Source organism: Platalea leucorodia, assembly GCF_965183815.1.
Source record: "Platalea leucorodia genome assembly, chromosome: Z".
In the NCBI taxonomy this organism is placed as follows: Eukaryota; Metazoa; Chordata; class Aves; order Pelecaniformes; family Threskiornithidae; genus Platalea; species Platalea leucorodia.
The window spans coordinates 24886746-24909935 of record NC_138858.1 but is presented as its reverse complement, the minus strand read 5'-3'; the positions used below and the strand labels follow the sequence as shown (position 1 = coordinate 24909935).

The 23190-nt window shown below is 39.8% G+C and overlaps 1 protein-coding gene across 1 annotated transcript in view; it reads right to left on the bottom strand.

The window, feature by feature from the left end:
• The window catches only part of MAST4 (microtubule associated serine/threonine kinase family member 4), a gene marked incomplete at its 5' end in the record, with an annotated part of 314645 nt that overhangs the window by 205613 nt on the left and 85842 nt on the right, over window positions 1–23190 (bottom strand). The window contains one exon of the mRNA XM_082336461.1: window positions 19651–19772. Within this exon, the coding sequence (XP_082192587.1) occupies window positions 19651–19772 (122 nt within the window). The remainder of the gene's footprint in view (window positions 1–19650; window positions 19773–23190) is intronic.

Below are 23190 nucleotides of genomic sequence, written 5' to 3'. Positions count from 1 at the left end.
GGCAAAACCTTACCATTTGTCTCTCATGACACACCACAGGTTTCAGCTGCAAGGCTCTTTGCTTTTACAGACCCAAACTAAATACATGTTTACACAAGTTTTATTTTAATCACTGAAGTACAAAACCTCCCAATGCACAATTTGTCAGTTCCTTTAAAAGTAAATAATACTGAAGTGTAGTTGGTTTTGTTCCAACAATCATTTCAGCATATCTAACTATACATAACTGGCTAATGTAGATGTATGAATTAAGTGTTCTATCCCATCTAGCTGAGAGGTCTATAAAGCATGAAAAATTCTATGAATTCATTACTTGAACAACAACAGCACAAAAAAGTCGTACCACCAAGTAACGTATCACTGACAGGCACAGATGCAAAAGGTCCACAACATAACAAACCACCTCAAGTATCACAAAAGTTATAATTGTGTACATGGACAATTTACAGAAAGAATTACAAGCAGGCAAAGCAAAGATGTCACCTGCATGAAGAAATTTTCCAACTACAGAGAAACAGGGTACAAGTATTACTTTGTTTTGCAAAAAGCTAAAGATCATTGGTACAGTTACCTAAGTAATACTGGAAGGCAGGAGAATGAAACAAAGAGAAGACTGCCTTCCAGCGGAAGATGAGATGAATCCCAAGTAGAAAAGTACAAAACTACCTTTCAATGAAAATTGCATTCACTGCCAATTCTAAACCAAGTAAACCTCCCCTGGCGCAACTTGAGGCCATTTTCTCTTGTCCTATCACTTGTTACTTGAAGAAGAGACCGACCCCCATCTCACTACAGCCTCCTTTCAGGTAGTTGTAGAGAGTGATAAGGTCTCCCCTCAGCCTCCTCTTCTCCAGACTAAACAACCCCAGATCCCTCAGCCACTCCTCACAGGACTTGTGCTCCAGACCCTTCACCAGCTTCGTTGCCCTTCTTTGGATGTGCTCAAGCACCTCAATGTCCTTCTTGCAATAAGGGGCCCAAAACTGAACACAGTATCATCTGAGGTGCGGCCTCACCAATGCCGAGTACAGGGGCACTATCACCTCCCTGGTCCTGCTGGCCACACTATTCCTGATACAAGCCAGGATGCCATTGGCCCTCTTGGCCACCTGGGCACACTGCTGGCTCATGTTCAGCTGGCTGTCAACCAACACCCCCAGGTCCTTTTCTGCCAGGCAGCTCTCCAGCCACTCCTCCCCCAGCCTGTAGCGTTGCCTGGGGTTGTTGTGACCCAAGTGCAGGACCCGGCACTGAGCCTTGTTGAATCTCATACAGTTGGCCTCTGCCCATCGATCCAGCCTGTCCAGGTTGCTCTGTAGAGCCTTCCTACCTCCAGCAGATCAACACTCCCACCCAGCTTGGTGTCATCTGCAAACTTACTGAGGGTGCACTCAATCCCTTCATCTAGATCATTGATAAAGACATTAAACAGGACCGGACCCAGTACTGAGCCCTGGGGAACACCACTCGTGACTGGCTGCCAACTGGATTTAACTCCCATTCACCACAACCCTTTGGGCCCAGCCATCCAGCCAGTTTTTTACCCAGCGAAGACCACACCCCTCCAAGCCATGAGCAGCCAGTTTCTCCAGAAGAATGCTGTGGGAAACGGTGTCAAAGGCCTTACTGAAGTCCAGCTAGACAACATCCACAGCCTTTCCCTCATCCACTGGGTAGGTCACCTGGTCACAGAAGGAGATCAGGTTAGTCAAGCAGGACCTGCCTTTCATAAACCCATGCTGACTGGGCCTGATCCCCTACTTGTCCCGTACGTGCTGCATAATGGCAGTCAGGATGATCTGCTCCATAACCTTCGCTGGCACCGAGGTCAGGTTGACAGGACTGTAGTTTCCCGGATCCTCCTTCCGGCCCTTCTTGTAGATGGGCATCACATTTGCTAACCTGCAGTCAACTGGGACCTCCCTGGTTAGCCAGGATTGATGACAGATGATGGAGAGTGGCTTGGTGAGCACTTCCACCAGCTCCCTCAGTACCCCTGGGTGGATCCCATCTGGCCCCATAGACTTGTGTGCGTCTGTGCTGTAGCAGGTCACTAACCATTTCCCCTTGGATTATGGGGGCTTCCTTCTGCTCCCCGTCCCTGTCTTCCAGCTCAGGGGACTGGGTACCCCAAGAACAACTGGTCTGACTATAAAAGACTGAGGCAAAGAAGGCATTAAGTTCCTCAGCCTTTTCCTTGTCCTCTGTCACTGTGTTTCCCCCCACATCCAATAAAAGGACAGAGATTCTCCTTAGCTCTCCTTTTGCTGCTAATGTATTTAGAGAAACATTTTTTGTTGTCTTTCACAGCAGTAGCCAGATTAAGTTCTAGTTGGGCTTTGGCCCTTCTAATCTTCTCCCTGCATAATCTCACCACATCCTGGTAGTCCTCCTGAGTTGCCTGCCCCTTCTTCCAAAGGTGGTAAGCTCTCCTTTTTTTTCCTGAGTTCCAGCCAAAGCTCTCTGTTCAGCCAGGCCGGTCTTCTCCTCCGCCTGCTCATCTTTCGGCACATGGGGACGGCCTGCTCCTGCACCTTCAGGATTTCCTTCTTGAAGAATGTCCAGCCTTCCTGGACTCCTTTGCCCTTCAGGACTGCCTCCCAAGGGACTCAGTCAACCAGGCTCCTGAACAGGCCAGAAACACGGTAGCAGATAGTTTTCAGGACAATTAGACAAATTTAGAAAGTTTATTTCCTCATTCAACTGTTATTTTTTTTTGCATTAATCATATTGCTTCACTTAGTTCTGTCAGTCAATATTCTTTTCTAAGAGAATTTAGAAATCACTGTAATTACTGAAATCACCCAATTAAAAGATTTATCTTTTTTTAAAACTTTAAAACTTTATCAGGTTTTAACCTGAGCATGTGAAAATTTATATGAATATGTAACTACAGTTTTACAATGCATATTTAATTTAATTTTAATTTTATGTATACACATATCCCACATGTGGCTTCCACTTCTATACTACACATGGTGGCAGCATATGATAAATAGTATTTATTATGCACCATGGAACAACTCACTTGTACTCTGCCCTCTAAATCTCTCTCTGTTGGGGCTACTTCCTGTATCTTAAATACTCCACAGCATCAAATCACCATCACTGAGTTTTTAAAATAATTTTCTTCCCAAATGTGAAAAATCCAATGCTTAGAATAAATAACAAGCAATGCAATAATTGCGTTACATTCTGATAACTCGTAACGTAAAAGAATAGGAACTGGTTTTCCCAGCACTGGTAAAAAGGGAGCTTTTCATTGTATTTTTGTCCACTGATAAGCTATTCAAGTGACTGTTAGTAGAAAAATTAAAATATTATAAGTGCCATATTTTCAGAAGTCCAGGTAAGTGGACACACTGTAACTACAGATACCTGTTTTTACAAGTACAGGAATGGAAAAATACCTAAGTGTTTAACACTAATTCCTATGCAGCCCTTCTCTAGGCACAGCAGAGAAGAGAGAAACAACAAGAGCATACCAGAGTGTGCCCTGTTGGATGTTGTAGTTACAATGGTTTTGAAACAAGCTCATGCAAACGGCATGTGTGAAAATGGCAAACAAGCAGCGCAAGTTAACTTGCCAACCACATGTATGTGCATGCAGCACACACACACACACACACACACAAAAATTCATGCATCAAACCAGACCTAACCTCTGTAGCCAAGTTAAAGATCTTCATCCATGTCTTTTCCATATATTGTTGTCTTCACATCACTGGAAGTCAATCCACAATTACTATTTTATCATTCTAATAATTCAAGTTCAAGCTTTAAGAATCAGTTTGCAATTTCTATAGGTCTCTTGCCAGCAGAATTGTGGCAACACATGATGCTGGATAAGGCTAATACACGACTAATAGAAGAAGAAGATATAGAAGATAGCTTTTAAAGAAGTTATTATTGAGGTACAGAACTGAAGAAAGGTGGGAGAAAAATGTAGTTCTCTCTTCACCCTCCCCCACCCCCCCCCCCAAACCCCACATCTGACAGCACTGAAGAGGAACAAATCAGAGTAAAGAAATTTATATTCCTTGTAACTGGTATCCCACCAACTCCCAGGCAGCAACTATCTCACTACACCACCAAAACAGCCAAACAATTGCCAACACATACTTTTTTGTTCATATACTTTTGCCAAACAGCAGCTACCAGCTGAGCTGTTTTACTGGGTGCTAAGAGTTACTGTCCCAGAAGGTTCAGTTGCAGTTTATGTAACAAACTACTGTTTCTCTTGGCAACACTGCACAGTCCTAATTTGTTTCAAATTTCAAAGCTTTCATACCTCTTAAGACAACTTTGGATTCTAAAATGAAAAAGCTTAAATAAGCTGATTTTTGTACCTCAGAAATGCTTCTTAAAACATTTACTTTGCATACATTTCCATACCTCCCTTTTTCAAGTGTCTCTGCAACAAGCTTAACTTAATCAGGCAAAGTATGAGCACATTAAAGAAGTTGCAAAGGAAAACTGCACAAGGCTAGCTACAGAATTAAACAAAAGGAAAACTGAACTATCAGAGTATGAACCATACTGGCATATGGCGAAAAGGCTTTTTATTTTAAAACTGAAATCCCAAGGCTGCACGAAGTTCAAATCTACCTAGAGCCTTCAAGTTAAATGAGCTTGTCTTCTTAATGAAAGACTTTTAATCTGATCTCAGAGTGAAGCACAAACATCCTAGCAGATACTTAACACAGTTTATACGATGCATAGCAATGATAGACCATTCAAAATATAGTGTTCCTGTCTCACCACAAATGCAAAGGCTCACGTAAAAGTAGCAGAGATTCCTGATACCCAAGCTTCAGTAGCCCAACAGTTCATCTTCCTCACTGCACACAGGAATAACTAAAAGTTTTCTATTCTACAGCGGTATTTGGTGCTGCAAGTAGTGGTTGAGACTGTAGCTCCAAGAAATACATTCAGTAGTATTCACTATAACCTGCTCACCATTCAAAGAAATAGTGTCTCTTTCTCCTTGCAATCTAAATGCAAACATCAGGTTTAAAACAAAACAGAAAACACACAGACATACAGAAACCTCATCTCAAACAAAGAAAGTTTGTCACATGCATGTTCTTGATCACAAAGGAGACTTATTTCATCCATGCAACCACGTAGTCTTGCAAACCCAGAGAATATCAAGTCTTCTAGGAATGATACTTCAGAGCTGACTCTCTAAAGCCTTTCAGAGCCTATGGCAGCATAGCCTCCTATCCACTATGAATGAAACGTGAATCAAATTCTGGCGACATCTTTGACCATCTCCCAGAGGTGGACCCCACTTTTACACAAAATTTCTTCTGAAGACACACCATAGGTCTCAGTTTTCAAACACAAAAACTGTATATTGAAGCTGTCTGAAGTTACTTTTACAGACAGATTAGAGCATGAACTGTCAAGGAAAGATGGCATCACAACTCCGCAAAGGAGCCCAAGGTTATCTTTCTGAATGGCCATAAGAGAAATTGAGTCACCTTTACATGCCACACCAAAATAATCACACTCTACATGAGTAAGAAAAAGTAAGAATTTCAAACACCCTATACAGACATACTACATTTTTGTCTATTCCACACAAAAAAAATCTGTAAAAACAACTATATCACCCAAAACTTTTCAACCGTTCTGTACATATATATCTACACCAAACCTTCCATACTCTGCAATGCCGTGGGACAACAGGATTTCATTAGAAATCATAAAGGATAACAGATCATCATCAACTGAAGTTACAGAAGCATGAAAGCCAAAGCCATGTATGATGTTGGGAGCTGGAAGAGGTGCACATATTTCTTGTATCAATTTGAAAAATCATTGTGGAAATGAATCAAAATGAAGATAATCTTTAAAGAATTTTATACACATCAACACCTCGCCACCTTACATAAATCAGAAACTTACAGTATCACAACCCACTGTTACATTCCCCAAGAGTTTTCTTTAATCAATGCTTTTAATGTTTTCTAAGGAAAAAAAGGCTATGGAAGCACACTAACCATCTGCCTCTTGTTCCTTCAAGTTCTGAAAGCTCTGTTACTCTGTGAAGTGTCACTGAAATCAGCTACAGCATTGGCAGTGAGATGTTTCATCAAAATTAGCAGCCAAAATTGACAGACCCATACTTAAGCTGTCACTGAGATAAGGGCAGCTGTAATCCACCCAAAGAAGCAGATACGTTCTCAGTCTGTATGTACAGACTAGTGGACAGAACTGTAGCTCTACAATACATACAGCAAGAATTTCCTTTTATACAACCACAGGAAGACCTATTCGTTTCAATATTAACAGGAAAGCATATTTAAGATACTCAATCAGTGAGGGAATGTGGGCCAGTGGAGCCTTATCTATGAGCCACAGTCTCTCCAGGGGTACACGTGCTGTGGCACAGACTTATCCACAGCCACAGCTGCTTTGAGGTACACCTGTTTCAGCATGGCCTTATCCATGGGCCACAATGCCTTCAGAGATACACCTGCTCCAGCATGGCCTTGCTCACAGCCACAGTCCCTTCCGAAGTAAATCTTCTGCAACATGGCCTTGCCCATGGCTGCAGTCTCTCCAGGCGTGTACCTGCTCTGTCGTGGGCTTATCCACGGCCACACGCTTTGAGGTGCTCCAGCGTGACCTCATGCACAGCCACTGATGTTTCAAGGTGTACCTGCTGCAGCATGGACTTATCCACAGCCACAGATGCTTCAAGGTGTACCTTCTCTAGCGTGGACTTATCCTTGGGCCACAATCCCTTCAGAGGTATACCTGCTGCAGCACAGACATAACCACAGCCACAGACACTTTGAGATATACCTGCTCCCATGTGGACTCATCCACAGGTCACAGTCCCTTGGACTTGAGTTCACACTGGAGTTCCAGCCTGTCCAGTACAGCAGCACAGAAAGAGCAGCGATGCCCTGGCCATCTGCCAGCCCAGGCATGTGGCTATTGCTGTTATCAAAATGTTCCCAGGCACAGCAGAGTAAGATGATAAACAGTACAGCAAGCAGCAAAAGCAAAAAGCAGCCACTAACGAGCACTAGACTTTAATATACAGTAAGGCAAGCAAGCCCCATGGCAAGCAATGAGCCTGCCAATTAATAGCTAAACAGCAATAATAGCTATAAATTCGATCTGGCACATTCCAATCAAACCTGTCGTTATCTCGAGCCCTTCGAGCCCCATGTTGGGCACCAAAAAGGACTGTCATGGTTTAACCCCAGGCGGCAACTAAGCCCTACACACCTCCTCGCTCACTCCCCCCCCCCCGGTGGGATGAGGGAGAGAACTGGAAGGGTAAACGTGAGAAAATTCGTGGGTTGAGAAAAAGCCAGTTTAATAGGTAAAGCAAAAGCCGTGCACACAAGCAAAGCAAGACAAGGAATTAATTCACTATTTCCCACCAGCAGGCAGGTGTTCAGCCATCTCCAGGAAAGGGGGGCTCCATCACATGTAATGGTTACTTGGCAAGACAAACGCCATCACTCCGAATGTGCCCCCCTTCCTCCTTCTTCCCCCACCTTTATAAGCTGAGCATGATGTCATATGGTATGGAACAGCCCTTTGGTCAGTTCGGGTCAGCCATCCCAGCTGTGTCCCCTCCCAGCTTCTTGTGCACCCCCAGCCTACTCACTGGTGGGGTGGTGTGAGAAGCAGAAGAGGCCTTGACTCTGCGTAAGCACTGCTCAGCAATAACAGAAACATCCCTGTGTTATCAGCACAAATCCAAAACATAGCCCCATACTAGCTACTACGAAGAAAATTTACTTTATCCCAGCTAAAACCAGCACAGCCAGCTTTATCACAAACTAACTGAACAGGGTAATGAAAATCCACCACTTGGTTCTCATGATTTATTTTCCAAGATTTCATTTACCCACAGAAGCTATGCAGTGATATCATATGAACTTGCACATTACTTCAGGAAACAGGGAAAGCAATTCTCCCAGTTTAGAGTGTTAGGAGCTAAAGGTGCCTTGTTTAAAATTATGAGATTGATAAAGACAATTCATTAATAGTTATTAACATACATTGCAATTCTGAGAAACTAATTCATTTAACAGAATCAAGTAAAATCCATAACATTGTCATTAACTACTACTAAGGCATAATAATTCATATACCGTTTTAGACGCTGTAAACAATACACATTTTAATATTCAAAGTGTAAAAGTTACAGTATTTCATCTACATAGCCATTTATGCCCCTGTACACATTTGCCTAATGTCCCTTAGAAAAAGTATGGAATAAATGCTCCATGTGAAACCAACAGCTCCGTTTCAGGGCTCAACATGATAACCAGTAACCCTCAGGAAAAGAAAACAGACACGCTTCACCAGCCAAATGTTTTCAAGGCACTGCTTCCTATGAGTCCCCAGCTACAGCACTGAGAAGGCACTGCTGGCCCGACAACGAAATTGTGAGCTCTTAGCAGTATTTTCCTATATCCCCCTTCAGTATTACAATCCTACCTCTGCACACAGAGCAAAGCACATTGCTCCTTTTACATCTCTTTTGTATTTCAGAAGTAAAGACTTTTGGGCAATATACACTGCATGGATTGATAGAGCGCTATTCAATTTGCGTTCCCCTTCACATTACACAAAAACACGTTCAGCTAAGCCAGGCTGGTTTGCTGTATATCCAAGAGAGCACTCCAGTTACTAGGTCCAGCAATGCGTTAAGAGATATTTTACTATTCTTCTGAGCCACTGTATATTACTCAGAATACACATCACGAGCAGGGAGAAATTCAAGATTCCTAGTTAGCAAAACTCTCATTCTTTTCTTCTAGAGCTGATAAATCTACAGAAGTGGCAAGCCACAGGTCAGTGTAGGGGTGCAACAACTTCTTACACATAAAGGAGTACAGTTGACTGTGATTATTTATTAAAAAAAGAAAATACTATTGGTTTTCTGAGTATATCTTAAAGTTCTTGAAAATAAAGCGTTTTTTCACACTAAAGCACATATACCTTGCCAACAGTCTCAATTATACATGCAGGAGTAGTCATGAGAAAAGGATGTATACTCCATGGACAGTGTAGGTACACACTGGGTTTTCATGCCACCTGCCGGACAAAATCTTACTTGCACCAACCCATTTCTGGTTTAGCCATTCAGATGGCTTAGAAAGGTAGTACATCAGTCATGAAAATATCAGAAGAAAAAAAAAATTATACAATAGCATAAAAGAAATTTATTTCTGAAAGCACAGGCACATCATGAGTACAGACCATTTCTCTCATGGATCTCTTTTCAACAAGAACTGAGAAATTACATACACGCCAAAATGTTCTGCCTTTTTAAAAAGTTGCTGAACTACTTGTCTCAGTATTTCCCCAAGGAATGCCAAGCAACAAATGTACAGGAGTTATGCCATTTTAAATCTGAAAATTTGCAGTTCCACGTATCTAGCTATGTTTTCAGAGAACACATAAAAAGAATCCTCTGAGTATTTTCTAACAAATCAGCTCAACAGAATATTTAGATTCTGTATATGGAAAAGGAAGCAAATTCTTTAAAAATCCTCATGGCAAAACAATAACAATAGCAATTACATTCTGAATAATCCCTCCTAGATACTTAGATGCTTGGTTCTTACGTGAAAACAGTAATAGGCAAGCTGCATTCCAACCACAATTTTTAACCTTTGGAAGGGTTTAAGTTCTTGTTTTATTTTTAAATCACTCTGAACAATAATGCATCTAGTCTCCTTTATTCTGATGCCCCATTTTCCTTTTTAGAAGCATTTAATCTCAACACTTGCAATATTTTCTCAATGAGATAATGCATTACTGTACTTTCCCTTAAAGATGTATAATTCTTCTTAACGTGTTTTGGCTGTTCCACTCTAAGATTCAACACTTCCCACTGCATGGTCACTCTTCTTCACAAGAGCACCCTCCTTCGTTAGAGAGCCGCAGTTAAGCATTTCAACATTCAAATTAATTCAAGAGGTAGTTCACCTTGCCGAAGTCTTGACTCCACATGGACCTAAGATCCATTACAAGCAGACAAACTATGGAAGTTTGGAATAAAAGGGAATGCTCTCCTACTGACCACTAGTTTTTATTTGTCCCATATTTTATAAGAAGAACATGTATAACAAACATACCAAAAACCATTTATTCACAGTTACAGGTTTCTGGAAAAGCAGCATCATGCTAGGGAAGTTTGTTCAGGATATGCTTTTACTGGCCACATAATTAATGAAATACACTGAGATCCAACTCCACTTTAGTTGTAGGTTAGTTTTCTTAGTCGAGCTCACTCTCTTTCCTCCCTTATTTACAGCAGGCGATCTCATAATTCAACTTTGTTTCTTACTAGCAACTTTCATCCTTTTTTGAATAGATAGCCTAACACAGAGAATTAGGAATCCGTGATCAGCCAAGTGTATATTACTATCGAGTTACTCTGTGCATCACAAAGTCAATCATCATTTCTGAATTTAACTGACCACATACTGAGTATCTTCCACTGCACCATGTAATTGCAGATATTCAGCAATGATCAAGAGGTTAAATGTATTCATGAGAGAGTAGCAGTTAACCAATCTCCTGCTGATTATTACATCTTTTACTCAAGTGACACTAGGTCAACTTGAGCACTTACCTAGGTTTCTTAATCTCCACAACATGACGAAAGAAAATTTTTAATAGATGCAATGATCTTAGTGTACTATTTCTTTACTAAAATATGGTGGAACTAGATGTAGATATATGCGCCACAATACAGCATATTGTGATAAAAGAAAAAGCCAAGTAGAATGTTTTCTAGCTTTACAGAGATGAAAACAGAGCTGATACTAAAAATCATCAGTCCACTGTGACAGCGTTCAGAAGAGTAGAACAAACATGGTGACTGCATCTCACCAGTGAAGTCAGAACAATTTAAATTGCTGTTGTATCAGCCCAAGGGAGGGCTTGCAGGAATATTAACAGGTAATGTAAGGTAAAAAGACATCGAAGTCCACATTCCCACCTGCTTCCACAGGACAGAAGCACAATTTACAGTAAGACATGTGATTCTACATGCATGTACAAGAAAGTCTGACTAAAACCCAGAGGTACAAATACCCAGCAGCATGTGCCAAGGCCAAACCATGGCAGTCAACCCACATAAAGTTTTAAGTCAGTAAAACTGCATTGACTTTTAAACCTAGAAACGTAAGAGATTAGAGGTAGCAGTGCATCATCCAACACAAAAGCAGGCTCTGCAGTATGTTCTCTAATTGAAAAATGCCAGCAGAAAAATCCTTGCTATATACCTTTGCTTGTTTGGAACTAAGAAAAATCAAAGAGGAGGAACTTCCATTCCCACCAGAGAGATGTGGATAAACTACATTTCCCCTCCGCGCTCCAGTGCCTGTAAGTCAGCAGTGTCATTCAACTCAGTTTGAGTCTCTTTGTTTCGAGAATTATAGCCATAATCAGAATCATGGGAGTACTTCAGCTTGAGGAATGAGAGTTATTGTTCCCACGCTGTCTGCTTCCATCCTCTGCTACATTACAATCACTTTGCAAGTACCACAGGCATGAGAACATGTTGACATACAGAAAGGAAAACAAAAATGTTACTTCATTAATTTAAAAACATGCCCTATCTTGTCATCCCTTAATATAAGGATACTGCCCCACAGCAAAAAAAATGAGCAGAAAGGAATACACCTCATCAGCTTCCAAGCAAAGTCTACCATTTTAGGCCAAACTTCACTAGGAAGTTCAAAGAGTTTCAGTATTTGCATTTCTGTTAACTGAAACTGCCACAGCAAAAATCAAGTCTTCTACAGTGATAATTACTCTCAAGCAGCACCAGGAAAAAAATTTCTACAATGCTCAAGATTAAATTTCTTGACAATATATAGTTCCACTATTAAAATTCAGATCACTGGAGCAGTACCTTATCCTCTGCAGCATTTCTTTTTTTCAATTAATCATCTCATCCTAATTGTGCATAAGTACCAAATTCCTAAGACTGCTAAGAACAGTCACAGAGGTTGTAACTGCTCCGTAAGAACTCCAAATAATGCCCTAACCTACTGCTACCCACGTAGTCAACACAGGGAGCACTCACTTTGAGGTTATCAACACCTCTTACTATGTCTTCAGATCCTGAATGCAGCCAGAAGAAGTGTATACAACAATTTTCCTACACTTATAATGGTATTCCGCCCATGCCTACTTTATCTCATTTATTTTAAAGTCAGAGCTGTGAGTAACATTAGTTTAAAATTTTATCACATACTTCCGAGAGTGGAAATCAAACCATCAACAGCAGATTTGTACATCAGCACACACTCCTCAAGCAAAGGAGAACCTCCTTGCAACTTGTTATAAAATATTTTCTCATTAAATTTTAAAAACTATAGATGAATCAGTGTTTGAATTAACAAGTTAACTGGCTAGACAATGGAATCACAGTAGTCAGTTTTCTTCTGCATTTTGTGATGGGAACCATGAGACAACATTATAGCTAACTTTTCCTAAATCCATCCCTGTGCCAGTCACTTTTCCAGTCTCCTCTCTTCTTGCTCTCTATGTCCTTCTTACCCTCTTTATCCCCTTCCCATTTCCATGCCTATAAATCCTTTAAGGGGTTGCAAAAGTTTTTGATCTAAGGCCAGAAAAGTCCATCATTATATTCCTGAGTCTTATTCCTAGTTAATCACAGATTGTAACATTCTATACAGTTATCCTCTAAGTAAAGTCCAACAACAAGCTGAGAAAGCTTGTATTCCCAGAAAGGCATCTAAACTTCAAACACTATAAATGATTACACATCAATTTCTTCTGGTTGTATAGTTCATTGCCAAACCACCATTACTCCCTTGTTTCTCATGTGGCTAATTTTATGACCATGAAAGTTCATGGCCTCACTTTCGTAACTTTCCACTTTTTTCTTTTTAAGAGATACTGGCAACACAATTCTAGGTGACATTTTAAGATAACCATCACTAACACCACACACAGAGAACTCACAGCAGACAAGCAGAACAAGCCCTTATTCAGAGTCACTACTAGCATACAGTCAGAAGCTTCAGTTCTAGGGTGAAGCCCTACATTTAACCTAGCTTACTGATCTCGACTGTGCAGGTCCTGCAGACCAAATGAAAATCTAAAAGAAGAAGGCATGCTCACCTAACAACACAGGCTAAGGAAGATAATTTTAACATCCCTAATCTCTTTATTATCTAGAAGTAGAAACTGGTCCTAGTGAGCCTTTTCACTGTTGGGGGAAAGTCTCTTGTGAGGGAGGAAGATCATTATATAGGATGCCTGGAAAACACAAGCATGGTGTTCATATGCAAAACAGGGATGTATTGCTAGCTCCTACACACATTTGCTCTCTACTGTTTTGAACCGTTAATAAGATACAGAAGAAGATTATACCTACATTCAGCTCTACTAAACTGTGCAAAGTACTTAGAGTAAAGTCTCCTTTCAGTTCTAGAATATACTGAAATACATCCTGTCAGCCAGAAGCTAACTGAGGCTGACGGAGGGAGACTTACTTCACCACAAAGTGGGTATGTTTGGGAAATATGTTGGATATGCTTGCAAGACTTTTTAACCTAGCTCAGTCTTCCATGAGATATTATTTTTTTACCTACTTTTTCCATTATTATTTAACTAATGACACTCTGCAGCATGAGAATTCTGAGAAATCGAAAGCTCTCTATGGGAGGAGAGTTAACCCTGGCCATCACCACTTCTGTATTTCATCCACCAAGAATGAGCCAGAAAAGCATCAGAATTAATACAGCCATTAGTTTTAATCAGACAATTTAGGAAAGGAGTCAAACATCTAGAACTCTGTCAAGCAATTGAGTCTACAAATGTGTTTTAAACCCAAATGTGCAGTGACTATTTTAAAAATAATGACACAGACAAATAGAGATATATCTATAGGTGTGAAACAGAGCACCCAGTCATCAACTTCTTGCATCAGTTTCTCAGAAAGTATTACAGTTTCATGGCTCTGGACCAGGTCTACTCCAGCCTTTTGCTGTGTACAAGGAGTGCTTATGAAGATGGATGCTCATCTCCCTCTCTCTACTACTAAATTAGAACTAACTACTGAATTAGAACTGCAATTAAAATTTCTTAGAAGGCAAATACAGACAAAGAAATGTGAATGCAAATAAATATTCATGGGTAAGGAGTTACTGAAATAAAATACACAAGGGAGAACAACGCTCTAGTCTTAAAAGCTACAAGCAATTGAAGCGTGGAAAACCTGCTATCATTACTTGGCAATTTTAACATTTCATAGGAATAAATACTTCCCATTTTAAAAAGATTCTCAGTGCTTAGTCTTAGATGTCGAGCTGATTTTAAGTCAAACAAGAATCTGGCATTTGAATTTATACAATGGCTTAGCATTTAAATAACTTCCTCACTTGAGAGTCAGTATTTCTGAAATATCGCTAAAAATTTTGGGGAGATTTTAGAGACAGACCCAAGATGAGCTATTTAGGCAATTTCTATTATATCTTCGTTGTGTTTCTCACAAGTGCCATCCTTGTACATGCTCATTAACTTGCCAAGTATTAAATAGCTGCTCACAGACACAACCAAGAGTCTTAGGCATTGAAGACCTGAATCCCTCAGCAGGAAGAGCTAAAATTTAAAGCAACCCAAGTTTCAGATGCAGGTTCCTCTTGCGCTCTAATAAGTTTATTTAAAAATAAATTCACCTACACCTGATACTCATTAGATAAAACTGAATACAGACAATTAATGATTTGAAAAATTCCCTACAATTCTAAAGTAAAACATTTAAATAAAGGCCTTTTTTTTAATTATGTGGTTTGCCCAAGCACAACTGATACTGTCATTCATTTATCTAAGCAATTAATGTTTCTAAAGAATGTATTTTATTTATTTGCAATCATTTATTATCTAAGCTATAATTTTGCAGCTTCTCAGGCAATAAATGGCTGTCTTGCATCTGGGAAATAAAACACACAAAAGGGTGTTGGTGTGCTGTTTGAATACATGCAATTACTGGTAGTTACATTCTAATTAGCATAATTAGTTTTGAAACAGTTCTCATAATAACTGTCAACATTATGTCAATTTAGCTGAAGTTAATGGCATATTTAACAAAGACACACTTACTCATTTTCAGTATTATACTATTTAAAAGAAAGGAGGCAAAGCCCTTTCTGAAGAAGTAAAACTGCTTTTCATAGACACTGAACATTTCTTATTTTGTTTCCTTTCAGCAATCCATCTTATAAAACAGCACTTTATATAATTACCACCCTCCAGCTTCCGTAAAACCATTCTTACAAATTAACACTGATAAAGTGGCAATAAAAAGCAAGTATACTAAAGTACAGATGCTTGCAAATTCAGTCTTCTGTTGTTTTCCGAAAGGCAACAATATTTTGGCAGTTGGTGGTGAGGGCAGGGAGGAAGTTGGAAAAAAAAAAATCAAGAGGTAAATCTTGAAAACTGAAGAGGTAAATAGTATGCTAAAAAGTAGCAAATGCTTCTTAGTCATACCTAGACAAAACATCCCTTCACTGCTTACTAGGAAAGGGCATAAGCCATTCATACAGGCCAGTTTTACCCTTTTTCCAGTTTTGATAAGTTACTAGATACTATTTACAGGTAGTCAAAGATGTTCCATTATTAAACCAAGTAAAATTTAGTCATTTCACTGACATCTTTCAAGTTTCCAAGAAGAAACAACATGCCTTTCAGAGTTTGCTTTACTTCATACCATGAGTATTCATCTTCCACAACAAAAGGAACAGCCCAGATGCTCAGTGCTTGCCATAAAGGTGAAGTTACACAACCAGTCTTGACTGAATTTTAAAAGCCAAGTGTATTACAATGTACATGTTTCATTTGAGGATCTTGTTTATAGTGTATTTTTATTAAGTGGATATTTCAAAGAGCAAGTTGCCATTCAATAGTCATGAAATATGCTGTCTTAAAAAGCACTCTGGACTGTGAGAAGTCTTTGTTGTGAGTTGTTTTTTTTAATTTACCTAAAACAGATAAACAAATGAAAAACTTAATCTCCTGCTTTAAGGAGCATGACTTTTTTATTTAAAAAAAAAAAAACACAAACCAAAAACAAACAACAACAACAACAACAACAACAACAACAACAAAACCCACAAAAAATCAGAACAGGAGTTTGACATTAATCCATGGTGAAGACAAAGGAAATCTACAGAAGTTTTAACCCAATTAATTTCGACAAATTCTTTTCCTTTCATCTACACATTTATCATCATGTATCATAAAAGCACCTTACGTTCAGGTTTCTACTGTTCTTATGTATGCAGCTATCCTGAAAAAGTTAAAATCAGGAACTTCATTCAATCCATGCCACTCAGAGACAAAATATCTTTCTGCCTATAAAATGGTAATTGCTCAGACAGTTTCAGACTCATTATCATAATTTCAAGCACATCAGCTTATTACAATGAAATACTAACAAAAATGGCTTTATTTCAGTTTATTTTGAACTATTTTCCCAAAATTCTGCTAGCAGTAATAAAAATGGACAAGTCAAAAGAGTAAGTAGTAATGGTATTTGTAAACACTTCTGGAGCGGCAGCAGGGCTGGGAGAGGACAGGAGAATTACTCCCAAACTTTGGACACTGAATGAGGCAGCTAACTCCCAAACCACTTCAGTAGAAACGAAGCACTTTCAGGGACAGATTCATCCTACCCTGAAATAGGTGCCTGAAATCAGGCAAGATGACTGTCAGCCTACAGGGCAAGGAGAGTCAGATAAGCTAGCTTTATCACAGTTTCCCTATGCTCCCACAAAACTCAGCACTGAGACACACACTCCGAGTTGCCCTCCAGGAGCAGGTATTACTCTCCATCGACTATAGAGAGGAAGCGACTGACCAGACCAACACTTGACCTGCGAGAACATCCAAAAGCAGAACTGCTCCACACCTCAGCTTCATCTTTCTATTTAGTGTTGAAGACATTCTGTATCATTATCTTAATGTTTCTAAGTTCACATTAATACTCTCTGCAGACTCCCATCGTCTGCGTGTCCACCACAGAATCTGTCTGTCGTGGATGGCTCAACATGCTTCTGCCAGAAGCAGCAGAGTAACAAGACGATCACTTAGCTACCTCTGAATTAAGAGCCCCCAGTAAATCGAATACACTGCCCATTCATGTGAAAATCAGCCTTCCCCATACATGTTTTTAACCCATTTATATGGTTCTATACAGAAACCATATTTTTAATTTATAGTCCAACTGCCTGTATTACAGAAGTGATTCATGCATAGCTATTGAACTCAATCTAAAGCAATACCTGCAGCCCATTTTTAATCAATATTCCATAACTCACTTAAAAAAAAACCTATAACTTCCCAAAGAAAGGATTTGCATCTGTGACACAGTAAGCAATCTAGGGAAGCTTTTACAAATTATTGACAGAAAAAGGGAAAAGTAAGTCTTTTGTACCCCTGCTCACTGTCAGGTCCACATCAACTGGGTATCAACCCCAGTGAGAATGTTTGGTCCTAGTAGAGGAACTAAGAATGGGCTAATAATTTTTCAGATGAGTGAGACATCACATTTAAATCATTTCAGCTCAGACTGTGAACAGCTACATAGAAATTCTTCATACAAATCTCTTCTACATAAGGTGAAACTCTCTCTAAATATAATTAAAAGCTTCGACTACTAGAACATAACAATAGGCCTCCCAAACTAACTCTGTCAAAGCACAGAACCGAGATGAAAAAAAAAAAAAAAAAAAAAAAAAAAAAAAACCCACACAGAGGAGGGGGAGTGACCCCTTTTTAAGCAAAGGCCAGGGTCTTTCAGAAGCCTGACAGCAAAGTACTTGTCAGAGGAGGCTTAAGAAGAGCCCTGCTTACGTGACAACATAACATTAACCTCCTTAGGAGGCAAGTCTCATCAGCAGTTCCAGATAAGAAATAAATGCTTCTGAGGAACCTGCATCTCCACCCCATGCACAATCTGCTCAGACTTGCGTAGAAGGCTCTCGCCTGCTTTTCCACCAGTATGAAAGAAGCTGCAGTCAGGTACAGATAAAAGATGTGGAGAGACTGGAAGGAAGAAGTCTGTGGCAGAAAAATATGCCATAAAACTCGATTAGTGGTGAGTGAAAGGCCCTTAAATAAGCATGGCTCACTGCATTTTTCATTAGTCTGTTGTTTTATGACCATTTGAAATACTTTTTGTCAAAATGCTGATGAATCTTCCTATAGTTTAAGCATTACACCAAAACAAAAGCACAATGTTGCTAGTAGCACAACAACCTAACAGTTATGCAAACAGAAACAGATAATCAAATAGCAACAGAGCACTTTTTAAATTTAGTTAATTTAGACCATTAGAATAATTTTTTTTTTAATTCTCAACTACAGAAAAGAAGGGAAAAATGTACAGTTTTGATGCAATTTAAATTGATTTCTGACCATTCATCTACCTTCCTTTTCGTTTCAACTATACATACTCCAAATACTTCCTTCACAATGAACTCTGTTTCTCCTAACAAACGAGAAAACAAAAATACATAGGCTGATACTTAGTTTCCTGGAAAATATTAGGGCTCAAAGCACAGAACTTCCAACAGAATCAAGTGTTTGTAATCAGCATGGAGTCCAATAAACCACATCTGCCCTGAAGAGCCACCACCACTAAGCAGAAACCATGATCACATTTATAAATGCAGATTTGTTGCACTTGAAGTGAAATACTATTTCAGATAGATTCATGGAGAAACCAGCCATCTACATACCAATATATGAAAAAATGGCATGGTGGTACCTGTTCACCATTGTCTGGTCATAGTATTCTTTAACCTGAACATTGGGTTAAAAAAAAAAAAACACACACACACGCAAGTTTTCCCTAGAAAGTAGACATGGATCAGCAAAGTTTTAATAACCAGTCAAAAGGCAGAAGAGGGGGGGGAAACATTAATAAAAAACTTTTCTGCTTTTTTATACAACATGAAATATAGTCATTGAAGTAATTCTTTAAAGAAAAGTATAGGCTAGTATACGGGGTCCTGCATTACATTTCAACACTTAAGATCTTAATATACAGAAGCACAAAGCAGCATAAAGGATGTTTGAAAACAAAAAGCTGAAAGTTCAAGTGTATGAGGCATCTCTTTCCCCTTTCTCTTCCCTTATCATTTTATCCAAAAGACTTAATTAAGCTCCTGCTTCATACACCCATGTTCTCCTGAGGACAGAGTCCTGCAGAAAGTGGAAACAAAGACATTGATAGAAAAGAATGCTCAGGAGACAGGACAGTTACCTTCTGTTGCTGTCTTAAAAAGCATGCTTTTTTTTTTTTTTTTTTTTTAAAGGAAAGAAACCATTTAAATGCAAACAACTATATTAATGCAACATTCAGCTCAGACTTTATGCAAAATCCAGTAACACAATTCAGAGTTACTGCTACCATAAACGTTATTCAGCTGTGCTCAACATATTAAGTCATGTTGTATGCAGGAATGCATTAGGTACTTTAAAAATGCAGCTTAAGGAGGAGAGGTTGATATGGAAATAAACTCTGGTTTGATCCCCATCCCCCCACGAACAGATATAGAGATGCAATAGGTGGGGGTTTTTTTTGTACACTCCTAGCTTTGAAAAAAAATTACTCACCAAACTAGCAGTAAGTGAAGGTGCTGACTGCCCAAGTGCTTGGTAGCGCATGCGAACAAGATTAGAGGTTTCTGCAGGTTGCCACAGCTGCTGGCCAGTTGCATTGGGAAGCAGATACTTGCCTGTCAAGTTAAGAAAGAGTGTGTTAAAATATTAGATGTTGCAGATAAGGCAATGCAATGGACAGAGTTTACTATAACACTCTTACCATGGTAGAACATTTGTTTCTTTCACTATAGCCCTGACCAGAGGGGATTCCATCAAAACAAAATTCCTACTATTCACTTGCTAGCCCTTCACGTCACCCTTCCAGAAGCTACACTTCTCTTAGGCAAATTCATTTTTTCAATATTCTCACAACTGTACCTTTTTCTTACCTAGAAACACAATTAATGCAACAACAGATGCAAACATCCAGAATGGTGGGTCTGAACCAAAGAAACGTAAATTCTGAAGGCTAGCCAAAAATAAAAATAAAATAAAAATAATAAAGATAATAAAAAAATAAAATAAAAATCAAAATAAACATCAAAATAAAAAATAAAATGAAAATTAAATAAAAATATGCTGCTATCTACCCCTTGAAGGAATAAGGTTCCAAGTCCAAGGTACAAAGTGAGGTTTATTGGAATAAGGCACTTATTATGTAGTTAACAATTAGACTACCTTGTGAGGGGGGACTGTTCTGCTTCTATTCCAAAATTCCTTATAATCTACTTAATAGGTGTCACTCAATTCCCAAGAAAGTATCCTTACCCAGCATCCCAAGTAAGGGGAGATCACCAAGGCACAGGTCAGCCATTCCTCAGGAGCGCTCACCTCAGGCTCTCAGGGAGCAGTCGATATACCCTCCTTGGTGGTCGCTGTGCTCACCACCTAACAGTGTAATTTCACTGTGGCCAGGCAAGCTCGGGCCCAGTGCAACGCAAGGTCAGACCCCCGATCAAAGCACTGCCACTCGGTCTGGGTCACCTCCCCACAGGTACTAATTAGGCAGAAAGCCCCTGAGCTGCAAACCAGCAGCAGGGAGAATACTCAGGGAATTATATTAAGAGGACAAGCATGTAGTGATGCTGTTCCTTTTTGCTTACTTTCAGCCACTGTCAAGAAACAGGGACAAGAGGCTATATACTGGTCTTAGCAAATATGTCCACCTTAAGTTCTTAGTTATCTCTGAAAATGATGCAAAAGTGAGACAATCACACTACTTAAGCAACTGACTTCTCTTAGAAGACGAACAAGCTGATGCAAAGCAGCAAAAGGTTTGGTTTTTTTTTTAATCAAATCTAGGTTCAAAAAACACAATGTAAGATTTTGATTGCACAGCTCAAATGAAAACCATCTACCAAACTACACATCCTAAACATTTGCTTCCTGAAATTACTACTTCCCACCTCATTGATCTTGTCACCTCAGAGAACTATGGACTGAGCACTGACACAGGATTTGCACCCTGGTAGATGGGCACATGTTTGCCCAGAAACCAAAGGCCTCAGCTTCATAACCTTATTTTTAAGAGCAGATCCACAGAGAGTTGCTGGAAACTGACAGTCTTGGGAGCTAGAGAGTTCCCAAGCAGCAGCACAGGATAGTCTTTTCAGTGCTTCCCAGGTAGTCTTGAAAATGGGCTATTGTTCTTTGCTACACTGGTAAAGCAGAACCCATAGACATTTTTCACCCAATTTGCTAACAGCTTGCCCGAGAGTAGAACAAAAATGTACAAGAAAGCTGTGGTTTCTTGCTCAATTATCCAGGATAACATTTTCCAGAACTGGAAAAACTGAATTAACTTCCCATCTGCTCTCTCTGCCTGTTTCTGTCAAATTCTGGTTACCTTTTTACATAGGCTCCCACTATCCTCAACTAAAAGGATGCCATAAAAAGCTTAAGGCATTGATTGCAATGTCCACATCTTTGATATTCCATGGATGTCAATCCTGGAATATGCCAGTGACATATGCAGTCAGTTACAGCTTATATCTGTCACCTCAAAATGTTAATTCCTTCTCATCCAGGCAGAAAAAAAAGAACTAAAAAGTGAGTGGAAAAAACCTAAGTTACACATACCTTGCATTTAAACAAGTATGTTTTATTTCTTTAGTGCTTTCTACATCAAGAGAAGTCTATGCATTTTCTTTACTTGCCTTTTTACTCCTCTCCTGAGACTCAATGGTAAGACGAGGTTCTTGGGGTGAAACCACACATTTCCTAGTGCTGCGTCCCCAAATACAAAAGTCTCTCAGGCTAGAATGCAGACTATGAACATTATAATGAAACTCTGCAGGAAGGCTCCTAAAATTCCAGCAAAGTCAAAATAGCTCCAAACAAGGCATCATATCACTGATGGTAACACCAGTAAAATGCTTTGGCAACGCCTATTTTGTCAAGTAGACATACATTACACAAATCCTTAGAAACCCTGTATTAACCCACTGTCGTGGTTTAACCCCAGCCAGCAACTAAGCACCACGCAGCCGCTCGCTCACTCCCCCCTTGGTGGGATGGGGGAGAGAATCAGAAGGGTAAAAGGGAGAAAACTCTTGGGTTGAGATAAGAACGGTTTAATAATTGAAGTAAAATAAATTAGAACAGTTAAATAGGCAAAGCAAAAACCGTGCATGCAAACAAAGCAAAACAAGGAATTCATTCACTACTTCCCATCGGCAGGCAGGTGCTCAGCCATCCCCAGGAAAGCAGGGCTCCATCACGCGTAACGGTTACTTGGGAAGACAAACGCCATCACACCCCATGTCCCCCCCTTCCTTCTTCTTCCCCCAGCTTATATACTGAGCATGACGTCACATGGGATGGCATAGCCCTTTGGCCAGTCTGGGTCAGCTGTCCTGGCTGTGCCCCCTCCCAGCTCCTTGTGCACCGGGCAGAGCAGCGGAAGCTGAAAAGTCCTCGACCAGTGTGAGCGCCACTTAGCACCTAATTAGCAACAGCTTAGCACTACTTAGCAAGACCCAAAGCATCAGTGTATCCTCGACATTGTTCTCATCCTAAACCCAAAACACAGCCCCACACCGGCTACCAAGACGAAAATTAAGTCTATCCCAGCTGAAACCAGGACACCCACTGTAGAAGCCACCAGGAAAATTATGTTCAACGATTTGGAACTTGATCACTGTAGCATACTCTTAGTGCATTTTATCATCACAGGAATCAATACTTGAAAGGCGACAGGGTTTTCCTCTGATCTTTAGAACAAAGGAGTGCAAGCAAGAAATAGGTCTGTTTTAATAAAGCTTGTTCTAAAACTGGGGAAGAGCATCACTCTTTGGTTAACCAATGCACTTTCAAGTAGGGGTTTGAAGCTAGTCGCGAAATCCATTGTCAGACACTAGGCCTTTCCCAGACTGCACTAATTTTCATTTCAGATGAATCCCACTGAGCTTCCCAAGAAAAATAAATTGAAGGCAATCATCTGTATTTTGTCCACAAATTAATCTAGTTTTGTTTAGGTTTGGATCCCAAGCCAAAAAGGTTAAAATAACAAGTCAATGAAGTCTAGGAGGAGAAAGGCATATGAGAAGTAAG